The sequence below is a fragment of the Rattus norvegicus genome, chromosome 10, assembly GCF_036323735.1.
Source record: "Rattus norvegicus strain BN/NHsdMcwi chromosome 10, GRCr8, whole genome shotgun sequence".
In the NCBI taxonomy this organism is placed as follows: Eukaryota; Metazoa; Chordata; class Mammalia; order Rodentia; family Muridae; genus Rattus; species Rattus norvegicus.
This window is the reverse complement of record NC_086028.1, coordinates 79,351,314-79,373,226: the sequence shown is the minus strand read 5'-3', so window position 1 is coordinate 79,373,226 and position 21,913 is coordinate 79,351,314. Positions and strand designations below refer to the sequence as shown.

The following is a 21,913-nucleotide window of genomic DNA, read 5'->3' as shown; positions in this document are numbered from 1 at the left end:
TGATACTCCAATCTCAGGCTCCCACTGCTCTGCAGGAGTGCTGGGATTGCACATGCACTCTGGCACCTCAACCAGGCTTTACACAGATGTGTAGAGTACTAGGACATGCAATAGTGCTCGAACCTGCTAAACTATACACAGGCTGGGTTTGTGGTAATCACCCTGCCTCAGTTTCCTACATGTTTTCACTTTAATGATGAAAATATCCCCAACTTGCAAACATCTACTAGATGCCTTTTCCTACCTAATGTTATAGCTCACAGTTTCCTTAGAACAGAAAGAATATACAAATACATACTTTAGGAATGAGTCTAAAAAAATTTGTGATACCTGAAGACTATATAGATTTTAATTTTTAAGTGAGAATATGTGACATCCCTAATTTTAGAAAATGTCACAAGACCCTTTTAACCTGACTCACAAATGAGGGCCTGCAGAGACTTCTTACCTTAGCAAATAAGTGTGGCGGTGTATCGAAATGTCCGTCCTGTTTCTTTGTAATATCTACAAGGAAAAGTTACAGAATAGTCGGTCAGCATTCTTGAGAAGCTCAAACACCACACTTCCTTGAAGGGCTCAAACTCACAAGGTATGTAATATTCTAAAACATGGCAAGAAATCCCATGTTTTCTGCATTTATAGTGGTGAAAATAACAATGGCCTTTTCTGTCTTCAGAACACATGCACATATGCTATTACATATACGTTAATTACAATGTTGGTAATTTCCACAATAAGGGAATTACAGTATCAGAAGCCTTTTTCCATTTTGGTGTGGTACTGGAGATTGAAGAGAGGGCCCCACAAATGTCAAATACTCCAATACTGAACTATCTCCACAGCTCTCTTCACTGTTATGAGAGAGGGGGCTCACTAAGATGCTGCGGCTGTTCTTGAACTTATGATGAATGATCACGGCTGACCTTCCTGTATAGCTGAACCTACTAGGCCTCTCTAGAACAATGTTTCTGTGTGTTTCATACCATATCTAGTTAAATTCAATCTTGCCAGTTAGATTAAAATTAGGTGGAAAGGAGATCTTACAGTTTTCAAATGGTCTGGATAAAAAAAAAAAGAGTAAGAATACAATTGTATTGAGAATCGAAGAATACAATTGTTTGAGAAAAGGGGATTAAATTTTTTATTTTTTTGTGCTAGACATAAAACCCATGGTCTCATGCATGAATGTATAAGTGGAAGGAACACACAGAATTAGTTCTCTTTCATAGAATAATCAGATTAGAATGCTATTTTGGATCTACAGTTTGCAGGAGAAATAACCAAGTGGTTATTCAACCTCATTAATACTATCCGAAGTTTGTATGACAGTTGCTTACCAGATCTCTTGAACCGATGGCCTATGCTTCGCGACCACCCGATATGGTGGATTAAGGGGCTGTGCATGTGGCACCAGAAGTCGTCCGTTCTGTCTTCACTCTCTTCATACACCAGTCTTAATCTTCCTCCAATCACACTTTCCACCACTGCCACTCTTGTTCGACATAAATGCCTCTTGTCAACTACTTCTACTCTCATGCAAGGTTTGAAAGGATATTGCATACTCTCTGAAACCTTAAAACAAAAAAGCAGAAAAACAAATCCCGTTGAAGTCTCACGATAAAGGTCTAGATGCAGTTTTAATATTGCCCTGTCAGAATCTCTGTCTCTAAGACAGGGTAGGCCTGGCTGTTTTGGAACCTGCCATGTAGACAAGGCTGACCTTGAATTTACAGATATCTACCAGCCTCTGCCTCCCAAGTGCAGGCATTAAATGTATGAACCATCATACCTGGCTCTGGTTTTGTTTTGGGGAAACAGGTTTTCACTCTTTAGCCTAGAGGTTAACTTTAAACTTCTAGCTACACTTCTGCCTCAGTCTCCTCAGTACTGAGATTATGGGTATGAGTCGGCATCTCTGAAAATTTATTTGGTATTTAACAGTTCAGAAGTTACAGTTCTTTAAAAGCCCTTCTAAATCATTCTTTTAAAGAGCTTGTCAGCTCTTTTTTTTTTTTCCCCTTTTCTTTTTTTCGGAGCTGGGGACCGAACCCAGGGCCTTGCGCTTGCTAGGCAAGCACTCTACCGCTGAGCTAAATCCCCAACCCCAAGAGCTCGTCAGCTCTTTAAGGATCCTATTGTTACCTTTTGTGGGAAATCAGGAGGAAGTGTTTTGGCGCCAGTCAGTCTTTTCACTAGAAAAGCTTTCCAGTTTGTATATTTATGCTGGACAGCTAAAATAAAAGACATAGCTAGTTATCCTGTAGCACACAGAACTGTTTCATACATTGATAACAAACCCCCCAAAAACAAAGAAACAAGGTTAACAACAAGAAATTATGAGTATTAAGGTGCTAAGCTAAAAGGAAGCAAGAATGGAGAAAATAAGATGTCTTGATAGCATAAGAATTATTTGACATAAAAATATCCATCTTAATTTCTATATTACTTTAGAATATTAGGTATAAAAAACACTTAGATATGTCTTAAACAACTACCTAGAACTATAGCTTTGAGGGGCTCCAATGCCCTCCGTGGGGTCAGGCATGCATTTATTTATGTATATATTGATGTACAGGCAAAATATTCATACCTATAAGATAAATGAATCTGAAGTTTAAAATAGAATTAAATGACCATGAGGTCACTCACTTCTAGGAGGAACGAGAGGTTTTCCACTGGCTGCACACCAACCAACTGGATGAATATCAGACCCACATATATTGCACCAGAAGTCCAGAGAAGAATCATTTTCAAATCCTTCATATCTCAAAAGGGCATTATAACCTAAAACCAACAAATTGATCATTACATGGTAAGAAACAAAATCAAAATGATACAGCTCTTAAGGTAATGGCTATCAAGTTTTCTGTCTGTCCCCTTGTAGCAGAACCACCTGCCATTTATTAACAGAGGTCAGCCCCTTCCAAGGACTCTGCCCCACGCTAGGGAATGGGACGGTGTGGAAAATCTAAGTAAGTCCCTGGCCAATAAATACTGATCCTGTTGGACTATTGTTCAACTTTGAGAATCCCTAATTAATGCATGGACAGTTCTTCAGAGCATGGCTTTTCCTTTGTATTTCAATTTTACCTATAATTTCTCAAATGCTTAGGATGGGAAAACCACAGTGGAAGAGTGGGAGGACAATTTCCTGAGAATGGGTAGTTTTCTTTAAGATAGGATCTCATGTAGAGGAAGCAAACTGCCTACAGGGCTTAAGACACTTCCTCATCCTTCCAAGTGGTTTACACTTCTGAAATAGTTCTTAACAGTTTTGTGCGTGCGTGCGTGCGTGTGTGTGTGTACACGCGAGCACATGCACGCAGGTCAGAGGGCAATCTCAGATACTGGTCCTTCCCTTTCACCCTATTTGAGACTTTGTTGCCTGCCAGGGTATGAGGTTTTGGGGGATGTTCTTGTCTTTGTCTGTCAACTTGCTGTAGGAGTAGTAGGCCCTTCCTCTCCGAGGCTTACTACCAAAATAGTAGAATATACTTGGAAGACATAGGAGGCAAAAAGAAAAACCAGAAACATAAAATTAGAACCAGTAATTAGGAATAATTTTTGGATAGTAAATGATCTTTTGAACTACTTACAAGCAAGTGACTCAAACATCTGGGACATAAATGCTGTTTTTAATAGTACAACAAGTGAAGCATTTAAAGAATGCTTATATAGACAAATGTCTCAAGGAAAAGGCATGGATGGGTCTGAGTAGACAGAAGAAAATAGAGTCTAGGACTCTTGCCAGAGTGATCAAAGGCATGGATGTAGCTTACTAGGAAAGGCCTTGGCCAGCCTTGAATCCATTCCCTCAGTGCTCCAGTATACTATTTTTCCTCTGAGACAGGCCTGTCTTTCTGTTACATAGGCCAGGCTAATCTGGAACATGCTACATAGTTGGGGTTAGTCTTGAACTCAGAGACCCACCTGCCTCTGCCTTCTGAATACTGGGATTAAAGGTGGGCCACCACACCTGGCATCAAAGCCACCTTTAGGTAACTCTATGGGAAGTGGACATTAAGCAGTATTTAGTGTTATTGGGAGACAAGTTGGATTTTAAGTCCACCTGGCTGGCTTGGAATTCTGTTTGATTTTTTTTTTTTGAAATGGGTAGAAAGACCTGAAGGAATAGCACTTCCTTCAGATAGAGCTGTGACAGTTATGAGACACACTCAAATCTCACGAATACAATTCTCCAGCTAAACACGTTTGTTTATATGACACTATGCTTGTTCCCAAGTTAAAATGACTAGAGATGGAAGTACAATAGACTGCAAACACCACAAATCCAAGAATACTTACTGTCTGGCTATTTATAGAAAATCTGCCCACTCCCACACATATATTCTTTATTTTATAATACTTGCAAAAATTTTTTTCTTTTTTTCGGAGCTGGGGACCGAACCCAGGGCCTTGCGCTTGCTCTACCACTGAGCTAAATCCCCAACCCAAATACTTGCAAAATTTATATACATTTTTTAAAACAAAAGTTTGTGTCCTAATAAATCATCATGTATGCTTTTCACCTGCTAATTTTATAATTCCAGCAATCCAGAAGACTTTGGTAGGTAGACTGCAGTCTGTATTGGGAACTTCTATCCTTACATTTTCTGATATATCACCCCAGCAGGTCCCCATAGGTGCCTGTCACACAAAAATTATTAAATTATCATCTTAGTAACATATGCATGAAACGTCATTCAAAATTAAGCAATGGAATATTCAAATACAGTATTTTAATCCACTCATTCTTTTCTTAATTCACAGTTTCTATTCCTTGTTGTAAAGATTTTTATTTGGAGAAAGCCAGTGTCAGTATCAAATTCAAGATAGAAGACAGAATCTACAAATATTAGATACATGTTGACTTTGAAATTCAACAGACCAAATGTGACACTTAAGTAACAATTACTTTAAAACCTGAATTACAAACTGGGTTGACATCATAAATATTAATCTGACTTGAGGAACTTAAGTGTTTTTAATATACTAAATGAAAAATATTTTACCCCTTAATTTCTAAAAATCTTGCCCAAGAGTAGAGAAAAAAAAAATTCAATTAACAGGCTTTAATCAACGTGATCCGGAGAACAGGTACCTATATTTGAAATGCAAGTTAAATCCACAGAATGTAAATACAGTCTACTAAGACAGACAGGAAAAAGCAGTGGAAGGGTAATTAAAGAGAGAGTTGAAGAGATCTGGGAAATGAGGCCCACAGCCAAGTTAATTTTCTACTTCAAAATTTCTTATGCAACAATTACTTGAAGAGAAACTTCCAGTGTTAGAGCTGCTGACCACAGGCCTCCAGCACTGGTTAGGATGGCAACTGAGATCAATACTTAAAGAGTGTCACAACTGCATTTCCCGAAAGCTTACATGTGCCAAACCATTTCTATGAATCCCTAAACTGCAAGGCAATAAACAATTACTTGGACTTTATGCAATAGTAAATTGAATCAAGTTATGAGTTATAATTATTCATTAGTGCTGAAAATTCTAGTCTCTGTGGCCCTGGATAACCAATGTTTTCATGAAATGTAGAACACTAGACATAAACAAAAAAGGTGAGGTTCTTGAAGACCTGATAATAGGGATAAATTAGGTAAAAACAAAATAGCCTCAAAATTAAAAGATAAGCAAGCACAGACATCAACTAGCAAATATAGACATTGGGAAAGAAAATATATTCTGTCAAAGAATTTTCTGATGGTAACCCAGTCAGTCTAAAGCAGCATTTAATTCCTGCCCTCTAAACAGTTAGTAAATCTCTGAAGGAACTAGAATGTCAAAAAATAGTGAATTAAGATAGATCTGAAGCCAAAGACATAACAGTTAATGGCTAACACTGAGTAGCAAGCAACGAATATACCCTACTTGGAGACATGTCCAATCTTAATGGTAATTATGGGGAGGGAACACACATATACTTCTCAAGAGAGGAGGTAAAAATAAAACTGCTCCCGTCCCCTCTGACACAGGGTTTGCTATGTAGTTCAGGCTGGCCTGGAACTTGCCATGTACATCACACTGGCCTTCAATCTGAAATCCTCCTGCCACAGCCTCCCCTCACCCCAAGTGCTAGCCTCACAGGCGTGTGTGCCATCATACCTGCTTTTCTTTTTTAAACAGGAAGACTGGACCCTTCAGGTTCTGCTACCTCCCCCTACATCACTCTAGACTGTAGGGCCATCCCTAATGCCAGCAGATATGCTCAGAAAAGGAGAGGCTAGAAGGAGGACAAGTAGTATAAACTAAGCTAACATATATTAATATGAAGACCTTATATTTGTTTCTTGTGACGATTAGCAACCAAAGAAGATAGGTACAGTTAATACAGCATAAAGCTGCATTAAACTGTAGTAGGGGAGCTACTCTTAGCTGCACTGCCAAATCTGTGACTCTGACTTTTACTGAGAAGAGGCATGGCTATGCTGACATGCTACAGATCAGGTGGGCACAATACTAAATGAAATTTGCATATAGGACTCCTTTCTGAGCTAGACTTGACAATTTAATGTATTGACTCTTTTTTTAAAGCTTCAGTATTATTTTTGGAGAAAATATTGTTTAGCGTTATTTATTAAAGAAAAGACGTGTGAATGTTTACTTAAAAACAAACAACAGAAAAAGGAATGTTCACTTGAGTGGGAGATCTTTGGTTTCGTCCCTATAGTCTGGATTGGTATAGGAGAAAGTAGCAGAAAGTGACATTTGTTCTTGCCTGTAAGGTTGTGGTTCTGCTAGGCCCTCTTAAACCAATCCATATAGTTCATTCTATGAAAAAAAAATGAAGAAACAAACATCAACAAGATAGAGCACTACAGTTACAACATAGTATGTGCTCAATGTGTTGAAATAATGATTTCATAGATAAATCTGCCCTTTTGTTTTAAATGAATATTGTTTTAAGTGTGGAAGACTGAATGACCCAGGGCTTGACAGCCATCTTCATCCAAGTCATCTGTCTTCTCTTGCTGGCAGGAGGGACACCTTAAAAGTCTGGATTGGCATAGCATGAACTAGCAGAACCATTATTTACAGGTAACAACAAATTTACCTTCCAGACTCAGGATGCGAGGTCTACCTCAGGCTCCTCCCAAACAAGGAAGATCTGCTCCACCACTTCCTGTTCCAGGGCCACTCGTGAGAGCTATCTGGGAGCGACTCTCCTTCCCTGCAAAGTAAGCTGTCATCAGGTCCTGTAGAGATGGCCAAATCCAAATGCTGAGGGGTCCCCAATACAAGGGTATGATAACCTCCATCTATCTATCTGAAAGAAAATAATCTGGCAGGAAGCCTTATTTTCTTTACTCTAAGAACATTCCCAGATAGTCCAAATAGCCCAGATGACTGGCATTCAGATTCTCCGAGGGCACACATGATGCTAACAGAGCTTTACAACACTGCTAACCTATAACTTTTGATAAGTGCACCGACCTTCAGACAGTATAAATGGGCAGAGGCTAGACTTCAAATTGCAGGAAACCAAGAAAAAATTTATCCCCATGATATCCATCATTATGATTCCTCTGAACAAGAAAAGGTATTACTCAAGTATACCTATTAGAGGAAGATTAAATAACATTTGATCACAAAACACAAGACAGTAGTGTGGGCACAGTGCTGCACATCTGCAGAGCAGCAGCACTTGGAGGCTGATGCAGGAGGCTGTGGTTTTGAAGCTTGGGATACATAGCAAGGCCCCTTTCCTCAATTTCCACCCTGATCCAAACAAGACAGACAGACAGACAGAACAGACTCTACTATCATCTCCTTCTCTCCAGAAAGTATACTCACCTTTTCATCTAACACCAGAATCTATGGGGGTGGGAGGGCAGGGATGGGGGTGATGTTTGCACAGAGATGTAGAGTGTGAGGAAAATGGAATGCTTGAAAATGTCTTAGAAAAAATGCTATAGATATGTAAAAAAGGAAGCAGAGGTCACTAATTTAAAACTTTCTGCCCCCCTTTTGAGACAAGGTCTTACTCTGTAGCCCAGGTTGGCCTAAACTCACTATGTAGACTAAGTTAGCTTTCTTTATACTTGCTGTGGTCCTCCTGCCTCAGCTTCCCAAACAAGGAAGTCTTTTTTTTTTTAAAGATTTTATTTATTTACTTTATGTATGTACAGTACACTGTTGCTGTCTTCAGACACACCCGAAGAGGGCATCAGATCCCATTACAGATGGTTGTGAGCCACCACGTGGTTGCTGGGATTTGAACTCAGGACCTCTGGAAGAGCAGCCAGTGCTCTTAACCCCTGAGCCATCTCTCCAGCCCACAAGGAAGCCTTCTGAGTGCTAAGATTACAGTTATGCACTACTGCATTTGGGTTTAAAACTCCTTAATTAAAATAAAACAAATATAGCTTAATCACTAGGAGACCCCCACCAAAAAAACAACCATCCAAACAAAAAAAAAAAAAAAACTCCATTCTAGGAAAGAGTACAAAGTTAAGACAATAACATAGGTTTATTTAGGTTTCCTTTCAATTTAGGTTTTCCTGTGAACCCATGGCAGGTAACTTTTCAGTGTGGGCCTTGCTACCTTTGCAGAGAATACACTTCATGCCCGTTCGTGTGGGTGGAACACTAAGTGCCAGAAACTAACTCAAATTTTATTTTCTTTAGAAGACATTTTCTAATCTAAGACACACAGAGGTCTTATCTTTAGTTATAACTAAGGTGAAGTTAAATTATGCATTTTCTGGAGTTCTCTCTGAGTGGGTCAAGGGTAGAAGGCGATATACCCTTACAGGTAACTTCAGTAGGGAAGTATTTCTCATAAGCATGTGTCTAAGAGATTATGTCATGATTTTTACTACGAAGCTAAACCATTGCTGCTGCTCAGATACAGAAGAGGCTTCTGTTTTTCTATCGTTAAAGCAAGATAACTATGTACAATACACACATACATACATACATGCATACATACATACATATATACTTATTTTTTTCAAGAGAGTCACACCCAGGTCTGAGACAAAAACAACAAAGAGACTATACTATGTAAATGACACCAGGTATACTCATGGAGGCAGAATGAAAAGTCAAATAAACTCTGCTTTCAAGTTGTGATATATCATGCCTCCAATCCTAACACATAAGCTGAGGCAGCAGGAGGACTGTTATGAGTTCCAGAGTAGTCTGGTCTACAGCGATCCTGTTTTGAAAAGCAACCAGTCAACAAATGATCCCTCTACCCACATCAGAAACTCAGCACTGTTGCCCCAATCCCAAGTCACAGGGCAGCTACATATGAAGGCAGACCGTCATGGTCCCTCTTAGGAGGCTGAGGCAAGAGGATTGTGAATTTCAAGTCAGCCTGGGCTATTTAGTGAGAGACTATTTCAGTTCTCTGCAAACATTTTACACACACACACACACGCACGCACGCACACGCGCTCGATAAATAAACAGCTGTGAATCTGATGAATTTATACAACATATCTAATTTTTTGTTGTTGTTGTTGTTTTGCCTTGTATGGATACTAACCAAGAACGAGAAGAGGGCTGAAGAAATGGCTCAGCACACACTGCTCTTGTAGAGGACTTTAGTTGGTTTCCTGACATCCATGTCAGGGAATTCACAACCACTTGAATTCCTGCTTCAGGGGATCTGACATCTTTGGCCATCATGGGCATCTGTACTATGTATATGTATATATGTATATGTATATATGTATATGTATGCCCACATGTAGGCATACACATGATTAAAATAAAAGTAATCTGAAAAAGAACTGAAAACTTTAAATTGTAAAAATTAAGTTTAAAATTATAATCCAGTTTCTCAAAAAAAAAAAAAAGTAAAAGCTTTGTTGAAGAATGGTTTAGGTGACTAGAAGCTTTGAAGAAATTGCCAGCTTTGTGACTATATACTACTGTATAGTAGACCATCTTTTCTTCTTCCTTGTTTTAAGGTTTTTTTGATAAAGGTCTCGTTCTGCAGTCAGGTGGCCTGGGACTCACAATGCTCTTACCTCAGCCTCCTGACTGCTGAGATAACAAGTATTTGTCAACACATCTGGTTGATTTAGGATTAAGTAAAAATATACCCATTTCAGTGATTTCCAACTTGAGATTGTCAAGGAAAGGGTGGCCAAGGGTTGGATACCAAAGCTCTGACAGAGTTTATTTACTCTCTCAAACCAGTAAGTGTAGTTTCTTGCTGTGACTGAGGTCTAAGCCACATTTAATTTGGTAAGAATATATGAAAAGACAAAAGGGACTCAATTTTCACTGCAGACCTATCTTTTTGGTGGTTTTGCAGTCTCATCCATTTTATAGCTGAGACTGGCTACAGCAGCAGGATTGGTTCCAAAGACTGTTTGTTTATTTATTTACTAACAAAACCACACATTATCACTTGTTGGCCTGGCACTCGGGGTATCTTAGGCTGGCTGTAAACACAATGGCAGTACACATGGCTCAGCCTCCTGAGTGCGGGGAATACAGTTATATACCACCATGTTTGCCTCTAAGGTAGATACCTTTATTTTTCTAAATTTTATTTTTATTTTAAATTGTTTTTGTATGTGTGTTTTTATGCACGTGAACTGATGGTCACAGAGGCCATAGGCATCAGATCTCTAAAGAGCTCAAGTTATAGGTAGTTCTGAACCACTTAACATGGGTGCTGGGAATAGGACTTAGAGGCCATGCAAGAGCAATAGATGCACTTTATTTGCTGAGGCACATCTCATCTCTAGCCAAACAACGCGCTGTGTAGAAGCTTTGTTTCTAGAAATTTAAAGAATTTCACACTTGAAAGCCTGACTGTTAAGTGCTGAGCTGTCTGGACCCCTCCTGGAGAGGCTGCTGAGCAGAGAAGCCAGGCTCAGATTCGGACAGCACACTCACAGCAATTTCTGTTCCAATCAGACAGCCTTGGTTTTGTATCACACATCAGAGATGTGCATTTGTAATTAGGCTTGAGAATTAATTCCTACCAATGTGAAGATTCCTATCTGGTACTAAGTGGGCAAGAGGAAGGATGTCGAATCTCTAGGAAGAGACCCTATTAGAGAATGTATCAAGTCTTAAAGGATGATGTATGAGACAGGCCTCTGCTTCCAGCAATTCCTGATAACAGCCTTCCTAAAGCCCAAACCAGGAAATTTTCTTAGATATCAAATGATCAAATGGGGGTGGGGAATACTGGAGAATCAACTAAAGATTATAAAACTGAGTTTGGCATAAGGAATGTCCACCTCTTAAATCAAATGGCTTCAATGGGAAATGGTGATTAAAGCACCAAAGCGAATTCACTGTAGTGAGACAAAGTGCTTCCTCTCTAATAAGAAAGGAGTAAAGAAAGGGGAGTGCAACAGGAACTGGTTTTGAGCAAGAAAGTGAAGGTGCCACATTATCAGTATGAATAAGTTAGCTGCTCCAGTCTACACCACAGAACATCCTTTATGGCTACTCTTCAACTCACTTTGTAGCTGAGACTAGCCTTGAACTCTTGATCCTCCCGCATCTACCTTCCAGGTGCTGGGACTATAGGTATATGCTACCAGTCCCAGACCATGAAACTGAATTTTAAATTATAGAAATTCCTGTTTAAAAAGAAAAAACACAAATTCTTACAAGTCTAAAAGTCCTTTCTTACCATCTTTATCCCCATCCAAACAGCTTCCCTTCACATAACCACAACTCTCAAGTCAGTGTACATCCTTCCAGTCCTTTCTGGGATATTTATTTCCAGGGTACAATTACCTGCCCTTTAACCATGTCAGTCTCAAAATAGCAAAGCTTTAAGCAAAACTAGACAACTTAATTACTATAAGAGATGTACTCACAAAGAACTTTATTTCATGTAACTGTTCAAAGATATGGACAGGGAATGAAATACAGTTACAGTACCTTGAAATGCTATTTTTAAAATACCTGGCTACTTATATAAAAAGGCTTGACATAATTCATGACATAAAACATTAAAAAGAAGATCTGAAGAAAGATGAAAGCCATTTAAAGAGACAAGAGACTGACAATGAGCCAGGTATCTTGGATGAAGACTTACAAGGGAATTCCACAGAGCAACACTGTGAGGACTGAGCTTGTGGCTTATGCTCTGCACTGGTAGGTATGGAATCTTCTGTGCGTGGCTGTGCATGCCCTGCCAGTGAGTGATAACCAGCCCTGCACTTCTCTCTCTAGTTGTACATGACACAGCCTCACATATCGCCCAGTTCTCGGCTTGACATTATTAACCAAAAGCACAGCATGAACCACTCACTTGACGCAGAGAAGTACCTAGGTTCTCCTGGATGGCATGTCACAGACAAGGGCTTAACATTTGTACGTTAAAGGAAGAAAACTAACAAATCCATGCACTGGGATTTAATACACATTTGCACTAGTGTATTAATATGCTTGAGTCTAAAAAAATCTGTCTTCACTGGCAGAATAAGTAAGAAAGCATGTGCAGTTTTGTCCGCATGCTCCTATTTAATAAAGCCCTAGCAGAGTGTTATATGTGAACAAAACTTCATTAATTTCTAACTTTTTTCCTGTTCATGTATCGTAGAAACAGTCAGTTTTTTAAATATAAGTTAACTATGTCAGGTTAAGAAATATTAGAGCAAATTATCAAAGATAAAAAAGTGAAATGACATCGGACACATTTAAAAAACCAAACATTAAATGTTCTGAAAAGAATGTCTTTCAAAGACACAGATCACTTACTCCAGCTTACAAGACAACATCCCTGCTGCTTCCTTGAGGTGTGATGTTTTTATATTTGAAGGCAAAAACAGGACCGGAGGAAAGACATCTCTTTTAGAAATTACTTGATCAAATCCCAAAGTTCTTGAGATAAAGGTCTTAGGCTGACCACATGACATGCTAGCAGTAAGCCAAGTGTGTTATAGAGGCCTCCATTTTCATGTCTCCAATGGCTCAAAATCCAAACTGGATGAGATAGTATTTCTTACTTTTCAAAATCATTACATATTGTAAGTAAAAGTCTTTATATTGGAGGCAAAAAAGACACAGGGCTTGTATGTTCTAGGCAATCACCTTATTTCTGAGCTATAATTAATGCTTCAAAAGCCCTCAAAGGGGCTTTCTTGTTTTGGTTGAAGATTTTACTTGTAAAACACGAAAAGTTGTTTTTAGCTATTAAGTATAATAATTAAAGGAGAAACACTTTTCTCTTTTGGTATAAGCAAACACTTTCTAGGGATAAGATGATGAGGTGTTATTGTACAATCAGATTTACTGATCAAGTATTTCATGGTATGGGAGAATTCCATACTCACATGCTTAAAACAGGCAACTGGAGCCGCTATGAAGCTATTGCTGTTGATGTAGTTACCCCAGCTGAAGCCTTCCACGGAGATTGCTGGAATAATAAAATAATAAATAGAATAATAATAAGTTCAGATTTAATTCTCTAACATATTTACAAAAATGTATGTATTGTTAAGGCCTATGTAAAATGTTAAGGCCTAGGTAACAATTATATGGCTGGAAACTTTCTCTTATGTTTCTGCTGTTCCTAGGAAACTTTCTAATGCCAAGATTGATTACACAGTCTGTTATGTTCTGTGCCCCTCGAAACCAACCACAGTAGAAGCCAGCAGAACTGTTGTGTATAGTCACCCACAATAAGCTTGGGCTGGAACCAACCACCCAGCAGCACTTCCTGCACCTGTGTGTAAGCTTTTATAGTATAAACTGCCGCTAGGATAGACTCCCAACATAAGAGAAATACCTGCAATAACTTAATAAACTATTTGATATAAGACTCCCATTTTGAGTAATGGTCCAGTAGTTTTAAGTTCCTGAGGCCTCCTTGGAAACTGGCATTCTACTTAGGCGAAGGAGACATGTATGTGGGTAATTGACATCCTAGTAGACAAGTTAGGACAGGAACACTCGACAAGTTAAGTTCCCTGCCAGAGCTGAATACCCCAACCAATGGGAGCAAGATAGATGTACAATAAAGGCATGCTCCTAAGGAAATCCCTACCCCTAAATCCTGATTGGTGAAATAATTTGGCACAGATTTTTGTGTATTTTGGGCTTAAAAACCCTATAGGATCTTAACTCGGGGGTCATGGTTCAGTTCCCGAATCTGGACCATGGGCTTGGTCCATCAGTCCTGGAGTGTATGCTAAATAAACTAGCCTTGTCCAACTGAGACCGGTGTTTGTGTGGTTTGTGAGGCAAAATTCCTGGATCCCAACATTTACGTATTTACTGTTTGCTGGGGAGCTTGTGGATGCAAAAGCCTGTGTGTGGGAGGGGTCACAGGACAGCTTCTTGAGAGTTGGTTCTCTCCTACAGCAGGTGGGTTCCGGGGATTAAATTCACGGTTCTAGGCTTGCTCTCAAGTACTCTGACCTGGTGAGCCATCTTGCTAGCCTGAAAGTTGTTACTGTTCACTACTATTGTTGTTATGTTTTAGTTTTTCAGACAGGGTTTCTCTGTTCTAGCCCTGGTGGTCCTAGAACTCATGGAACTCACTTTGTAGACCATGTTGGGCTCAGAGATCCTTCTGCTTCTGCCTCCCAAGTGCTGGGATTAAAGAGGTGTACCACCACAGCCTGGCTTTGAAAATTACCTTTTTTAATTTTTAAACTTGAAAAGAAATAAAATTAATTATTTTCAAAGGAAAAAATTCAGCGAAATGTGATGACACATGCCTGTACTCAAAGCACTTAACAGATGATGGCTCGGGGGGTGGGGTGTCGTCACAGTAAACCCTCTTCCAAAAATCCACTCACCAGAGGAATCGATAAAGTGGCTGAACAACACAAGCTTTTATTGGTTAAACCCATGTTTTAAGTACTTGCTACCAAAAGTATATCAGAATTCAGAGGTTCATGAATCTTCAGGCATCTACATGCACTTTATTTAGTGCTTAAATGACACATATGTCAAAACATTTGGATTTCAGATTTTCCTTCTGGTTGTGCTAATGAGGACCTTATGTACGAGGTGAACACTATCACTAAACAAGTGCCTTTCCAGATCTGAATTTGTATTTTCTGTTAGGAATGTCCCACTTGTATTTAAAAACACAATACCAGACTTTGAGGGGCTGGAGAGATGGCTCAGTGGTTAAGAGCACTGACTGTTCTTCCAGAGGTCCTGAGTTCAATTCCCAGGACCCACATGGTGGCTCACAACCATCTGTAATGGGATCTGATGCCCTCTTCTGGTGTGTCTGAAGACAGCTGCAGTGTACTGATGGAAATAAACACACCCCGAGGTTAAAATGCTGTTACTCGAAACTAGCTGAATAAATATTTCACTTTTATTACTTACCAGAATTACCTGCTTTTGTCTTTGCTTGATTTTGCAAGGTAGCTTGATACTGAGCATAGGCAGCTAATTTAGCAACTAAAGGTTGTTTTTGAAGGACTTTTGCTTTCTTTGTTGGAGGCTTACCCTGAAACAAGAAAAGTTAAGTAAATAGGATTCTTCTTCATCCCTCCACAACCAAAATCTAACATGACTGCATACTAATCATTCTGCTTAAATATTGAGGGTTTAGAAAATTATTAAAGCAGAGGAAACATACAAGGAATTTTAACATTAGAGTTTTTTCTTTTTGAGTTCTGCTACAATGTAGTTATCTAATATGGGCAGTAGAGCTGGCACAGACTAAAACAGCAATATGCAAATTAATATGTTAATGAAAATTATATCCCATAAAAATGTTAAAATATAGGCTGTGGTGGATATTCAACTTCTCCTTAGAGTAGACAGACTCAGGGTTATTCACTCATGCAGCTTCAAAGCAATGCTACTGACACGGTAAGAGAAGTCAACTGAATGTTCAAAGAGCAAGTGACTGAGTTTATACCTTTAGTGCTAATGCAAAAGGTCAATGACATAATGGTCATGGTCAAATTCAGTGTGACAAACTGCATCCATTTGGGTACAGACCACTGCTCAGGATCTTTGGGAACTGTCTATCTGAAATATAGAAATACATCTAAGTGATGTATTTCCTTCATCTAGGGGGTTAAATAACTCTTTCAGTGCTATGTAATGATCACAATACATTAAATGAGAGGGAAACTGTGATCACACAAAAGACAATTACAAAAATCAGTACTATAATGCCTTAAGAAATTTTTAGATGTTATGTTAATAACTGAGTCAAGTAAGTCAGGATACTAGTACTTTGTCAGCACTAATATATATTTAAAAGAGGATGATTTTCTTTTGGTTTCATAGATGTTTTAAAAAAGGTGAGTTATATCAACCAAACATACTTGGTTAGGGCATCGAACTGGATGTACTCAAAAGTACAAAGCTAACAAAGAACAAAATCCAAAGTCCATAGCAAAGTAAAGAAAAGAAAACAGAGCCCCCCCAACCCCCCGCCCAAATGAATCGTTCTCTGCTTTGATAGGAACTGAGAGACAAAACGGGGGGCACACCAGGAGATTAGCTTTATGTTCTACACAAACAAGTTGTTTAATTGTACTTCTGTGAAAAAAGGTCCTACTCATTTATACAGATAATTTACAGCTTATCTTGGATAGTATGTTTTCACTATGTAAGATGCTCCTGTTTATACCACTCGTGGCTCATACATTCCTAAGAGTGTGGGCTGTAAACGACTGGCCCGTTAGGCAGAGGTGTAATGCAGTGAATCACAGTCAGATAACCGGGGAGTGAAAGCCATGAGAAACAGGAAGAATAAGAAGGTTTCTGTACCGTTACCTGAAGTCTGGCCAGAATGCTTGCCTTCTTAGAGTTTGATGAATAACTTCTTGAACAAGAAACACTGCAGAAACGTTTTGTTTTAGAATAAAAAGCATCTCGTACGCCGACCATCCCACACATCTCACAGGTAGCTAATAAATCAATACAATAAAAACATCATATATGAACATCATAATAAAGTCAAATGTCTCCTGTCTAGTGGTACTTATCTAAAAATATGCAATGAATCTTTTTGCTATCTCTTACACAAATGATAGAGAAAAGTTACAGACAGGACCTGATGCCATGGTTGCCAAAGTCTAGCAATTTCCTGAAATTGTGTGTGTGTACACAGAGACAGACCCTGTTTTCAACTAACGTTTTTCCTAATGCTTATCATGTGCTAGTAGGCATTTTCATATATATTGATACATATATTTGTTACATGTTATGAATTTTAGCTCTTAAATGGGTATAAGCAAAAGACTAAGAGGACTGCAACATAGTTGAGGATTAACGAAATGACAGCAAAAGTCTTTAAAATACTGCAAATGTTGAAACCAAAAAAGAACAAGTATTTAGAAAAATTAAGAGGATTCTTTCAAATTATGTCCAGGGGACATAGAAGGATGGGGCAAGCTTCAATTCTGAGGTGAGGTCTCCTAGCAACTAGTCAGGGCGAGAGACAACCCAGTTTCTGGTAGGTATTACATAATGACCAATAGTTTGAAAGAATTACATAAACAAATGTCACAAGAACTGAAATTCAAGAATGACAGACACAGCTGGGTCTGTCTGTGCAGGCAGGCTGAAGCAGAAGGGCTGAGAGGTTGAAGGTCTACCTAGGCTGCAGAGAGAATTCAAGTCCAGTGTAGAGAACTCTGTAAAACCCCACCTCACTAAAAAGTGGGCTGGGATACAGTTTAGTGGTAGAACACACAGTGCTAGTGCATGCGTGACGCTCTAGGTTTAATCCTTAGTGTGATCTAAGGGGAGTTTGGGGGAGAAACCCAATAGGTTAATTTCCCACTCAAATGGCCAGGCTAAAAACACCTGCAGCATAACCATACTTACAAATACATGAGAAATGGAAACAAGACAGAATACCAAAATCCAAGGCACTGTGTCCAGTAGAGAAAAAACAGAATAGTTCCTTGTACAAATTCTAGTTCATTTTTAAAAAAGGCTACCATAGTGGTATACAGTTTTAATCCTAGCACTTGGGAGACTAAAGCAGACCTGGTCTCTGCAGTGAGAAGTGTCTCCAACAAAACAAAATGAATCAATGTTGATTAGAATTATACACTCTCTCAATCTGCATTGCTCTTTTGTGATAAAATTTTCCATACTGGTGTGACATCACCAAACCAGAGCAAGAACATGCAACATTAGAAACTAATTTTGTGTTGTTCTGAGACAGGGTCTTGGTTTGTCTGGAATTCTTGAATTAACTGTGTAGTCTAGGCTGGCCTTGAACTCACAGAGCTCTGCCTGCCTCTTTTTCAAGCACTGGGATTAAAGTGTCCACCATTATGCTAAGTTCAATAATTTTGATGTAAGTTTTCAAATAGTTTTGTCAACCATGACTGAGAAATATCAGCTGAAGTAGAATACATCTAGGAAATTCTTTTCTGGTTTGTGGTGCTCGATAACACAATATCTTTCCATGCAAGAAAGAGCTCTGTTGCTGAGCTACACATCTATCTTCCCTTACGTACATTTTTTTTTTTTTTTTTTTTGGGAGACATAGTCTGTCTATGAAGTCTTGTCTCTCACAGAATTTGTTATATGGACCAAGGTGGCCTTGGACTCAGACAGATCCTCTTGCTTCTGTCTCCAGTGTGCTGGGAATCAAAGGAGTGCACCATACCTGGTCTTATGAACATTTTAGTTAGTTAGATTATCTTTTTGTTTTGTTTTGTCCACCACACAATTCTTTGGATTATTGGATGCAATAGCACATATGACTCTAGTGGGCTGTGATAATGAAGCTCTCTGACAGCAAACACAGAGCGGCATCTTTCTGGTTTTCTTGAGACAGTCTGGTTCAAAGCTCTAGTGGGCTGTGATAATGAAGCTCTCTGACAGCACACACAGAGCAGACTACAGTCTGGCTCAAAGCTTGCCAAGCAGGTTAGGTTTCCTGTGAGCTCCATGGACTCCCGTCCCCACCACCCTAGTGCTAGTTGGAATTATGAGTAGACACTATCATACTTGGCTTTCTATGTGTTATCTGGGGATCAAACACAGGTCCTCATGCCTGCTTAGCAAGCACTCTACTAATAAGTGATTGCCTCAAACACTTAGGTTGATTTTTATAGAAAAAAATTGTTTCTGGGATGGCTTCCCTGTGTACATATTCATTTATTTGTGGTCCCAGTGACAGAACTCAGGGCCCTGTGCATGCTAGGGAAGTACTACCTCTAGGCCCCTTGTTTAGTCCTAAGTGAGGCCACTTTCTGTGTTACTAGAGGTGATAACTTATATGCCAGGTGGGGCAAGCTGCGGCAGGAGTACTGTCTGTTTCAGGCCAGCCTGGGATTTATAGTGCAACTTATTCTGAAAAAACCAACCAACCGATCCCCAAACCGCAAACACAACGTCTGCCAACCTCTGCCCCAAATCTTAGAATAAATTACCACAGAGTAAGTCCTATCTGATTGTTTTTAAGAACTGTATGAGTCTTCCCACCTTTAGCTCTATAGAGATAGTCATTACCTGAATTTATTGTGGACTAATATGTTGTCTATGATTTTGTTCTACCTGCTTCCCACAGGATGGCAAAGATAGAGATGTGAAATAGCAAACTCTGACCTTATCTGACTCCTGCGTTTCAGCTCAGTCTCTTCAAACAGTCCTTTAAAAATTCTAAAGGAGAGGCAAGGTGTGCTACCACTGTTTATAATCTCAACACTTCAGAGGCAAAGACAGGAGGAGTGTGAGTTCTAGGCCAGTCTGAGCTAAATAGCAACACACCATCTCAAAATAAAATAAAACACAACTAACCCAGCAAAAAGGTCCAATGAAGACATGAGCTCAGACATCACGTCACACAATAGGTCAGAGCGTGGACACTCACCCATGCCAGATTTGCCATCGGGGTATGTGTAGACTTGCCCATTGTTTTTGATAATTGGTAGGTTGGCAGGTAAAGGAGCGGCTTCTTCTTCACTCTCTTCAGAGCTCGAGCTGCTACTTGTGTCCTCACTGCAGCTATCATAGCCGTCAAACATCCCGAACCAGTCTGCTTTTTCTTTTGGATTGTGAAGAATGTTCTGTCTTCGTAGAAGAAACCAGTGACATATGACACAGTGCGTATACACTCCCCCCCCCCCCATTACAATTCCTCAACACAAATGCCACTAAATGAGACTTGACAAGTGAAGATCTAGTACTGAGAACTGATTATTTTATTTGTTTTTGGGACAGAGTCTGCTACAGCTTGGGCTGACCTCCCACTCAGGGGATCCTCCCACTCAGTCTTCCAAGCCGCAGGGATCATAGGTGCAAGCTTAGCAGACAACACTGTATCCTTTTCAAATAGTCTTAAGTTTCTTAAAAAAATACAGTGGGTGTTTTGCCTGCACGCATGTCTGCGCACCACTTATGTGCCTGGTACCCATAAAGGTCAGAAGTCATTACTGGATCATCTGGAACTGGAGTTATAGATAGTTGTGAGCTGCCATGTGGGTGATGGATACTGAACCTGTGTCCTCTGGAAGAGCATCAACCACTGAGCCACCTTTCCATCCCTCTTTCCTATTTTGAGACAGGTTAGCCTAGGCTGGCCTTAATTCTTCTGACAGCTGAGTGGCTGAGAACACACAGTGTGTCCTACTGTGCCCAACCTGGTTCCTCAGGTCACACAATGGGAATATTATTTATACTCTAAAGAACATTGACCTAGGAGCTTCCCTTCAAAGAGTCAGGATATGACGCTATTGGAATATTTAAGAAGAAATAATGATTCTAAAGGCAATTCCAAAAGAAAAGTTTTTCTATTTTACACTCGCAGGGTAGGTGGTAGGGAATGGGTTAATCTTCTTTGATAGTGTAGCGACATGAACACATAATTTTGATCAACCTGACACTATTCCCTGAGAACTTTTTTTTTTTTTTCTTTTAGTCACCCAGTAACTACTTATCAAACAACTGTGCACCTCAATCCTAACTGAGGACACAGACAGAGCAGTGTACATAGCAGACACAGTTCTTAATGGTGTCACAAACTGAGAGATGAAGCAGTTATGTGGCAACAGAATAAGACGGGGCTGGCAGCATCCTCAGTGATGACAGCATCCTCAGTGAAGTACTGCATAGCATTTTATTCTGCAGACAAAGCATCCATTCCTCACGCCTCTGGGAATTAAGTTTGTTAAGACACAGGCTGTTGTTTTAAAGTCGAGGTGAAATGTCATCTTTCAGGGAAACTCCTTAAGTTTAAGAAGTAAGTGACTCAAGGCCTGCAGGTCCCTGAAACTGACCAGATACACTAGACGCCTCCTCTCCAAGCTAAGGACTGCTGAGAGACACTGTCTGGGAGAGGTAGAGACCATGGGTGTGTGTGTGTGTGTATGAAGACACAGATGAATCTCTGTGACAGTTTAAGGTCAGCCTCATCTACACAGTGAATTCCAGGATAGGCAGGGTTACATGATAGAAAACTTTCAAAAACCAAAACCAAAAGGAAAAGATACAGGATTTGGAGATGGCTTGATACACTGACTGCATGCATGACTGACTTATGCATGACTTGAGTGGACTAGAGATGATATACAGGAGGATTTGTAATTGGATCGTAAGAAATCCTTTGGGCTAACTTAGTAAGGACTTTCCCCACCTCATAGGACCAAGAGAAGACAGTGTATAATGATTTACCACAGTATTTGGTTTACAGTATTAACCAACACCAGCCAGAATGGGCTCTGAATCTCTAATAAACTCATCCAGCCCACTTTCATGCAGAAATATCCATGAAGACTCCACTTGAGGCCAGTGAGATGGCTCGGTGCTGGCAGTACAAGCCTGATTTAATGGACTTCAGTCCCTAAACACTAGGTTGGAAGGAAAGAACCAACTACTGGAAAATTATTTTGTGATCTCCATGTGTGCCATGAGATATGCACATTGGTACATGTACATACATACACATATACACTCATACACACAATACTAAAAGGATAATACAACAATACTAAACGGAGTCCACATAGCCTTTAAACCCAGCACTAGCAGA

The 21,913-nt window shown here is 39.6% G+C and overlaps 1 protein-coding gene across 32 annotated transcripts in view; it reads right to left on the bottom strand.

Moving 5' to 3' along the window:
• Mbtd1 (mbt domain containing 1) overlaps positions 1–21,913 on the bottom strand; it is a 56,275-nt gene that overhangs the window by 19,089 nt on the left and 15,273 nt on the right. For 14 of the 32 annotated variants that reach the window (XM_039087681.2, XM_063269849.1, XM_039087690.2 and 11 more), the window contains 9 exons: positions 19,757–19,956; positions 16,690–16,829; positions 15,286–15,409; positions 13,272–13,354; positions 4,530–4,647; positions 2,650–2,784; positions 2,143–2,231; positions 1,338–1,572; positions 449–504 (listed from right to left, as the gene is read on the bottom strand). In XM_039087681.2, coding sequence (XP_038943609.1) covers positions 449–504; positions 1,338–1,572; positions 2,143–2,231; positions 2,650–2,784; positions 4,530–4,647; positions 13,272–13,354; positions 15,286–15,409; positions 16,690–16,829; positions 19,757–19,956 — 1,180 coding nt within the window. Of the gene's footprint in view, positions 1–448; positions 505–1,337; positions 1,573–2,142; positions 2,232–2,649; positions 2,785–4,529; positions 4,648–7,063; positions 7,181–13,271; positions 13,355–15,285; positions 15,410–15,826; positions 15,940–16,689; positions 16,831–19,756; positions 19,957–21,913 lie in introns of those variants that run through there. The other 18 variants (XM_039087697.2, XM_039087699.2, XM_039087701.1 and 15 more) reach the window with 7 other exon arrangements.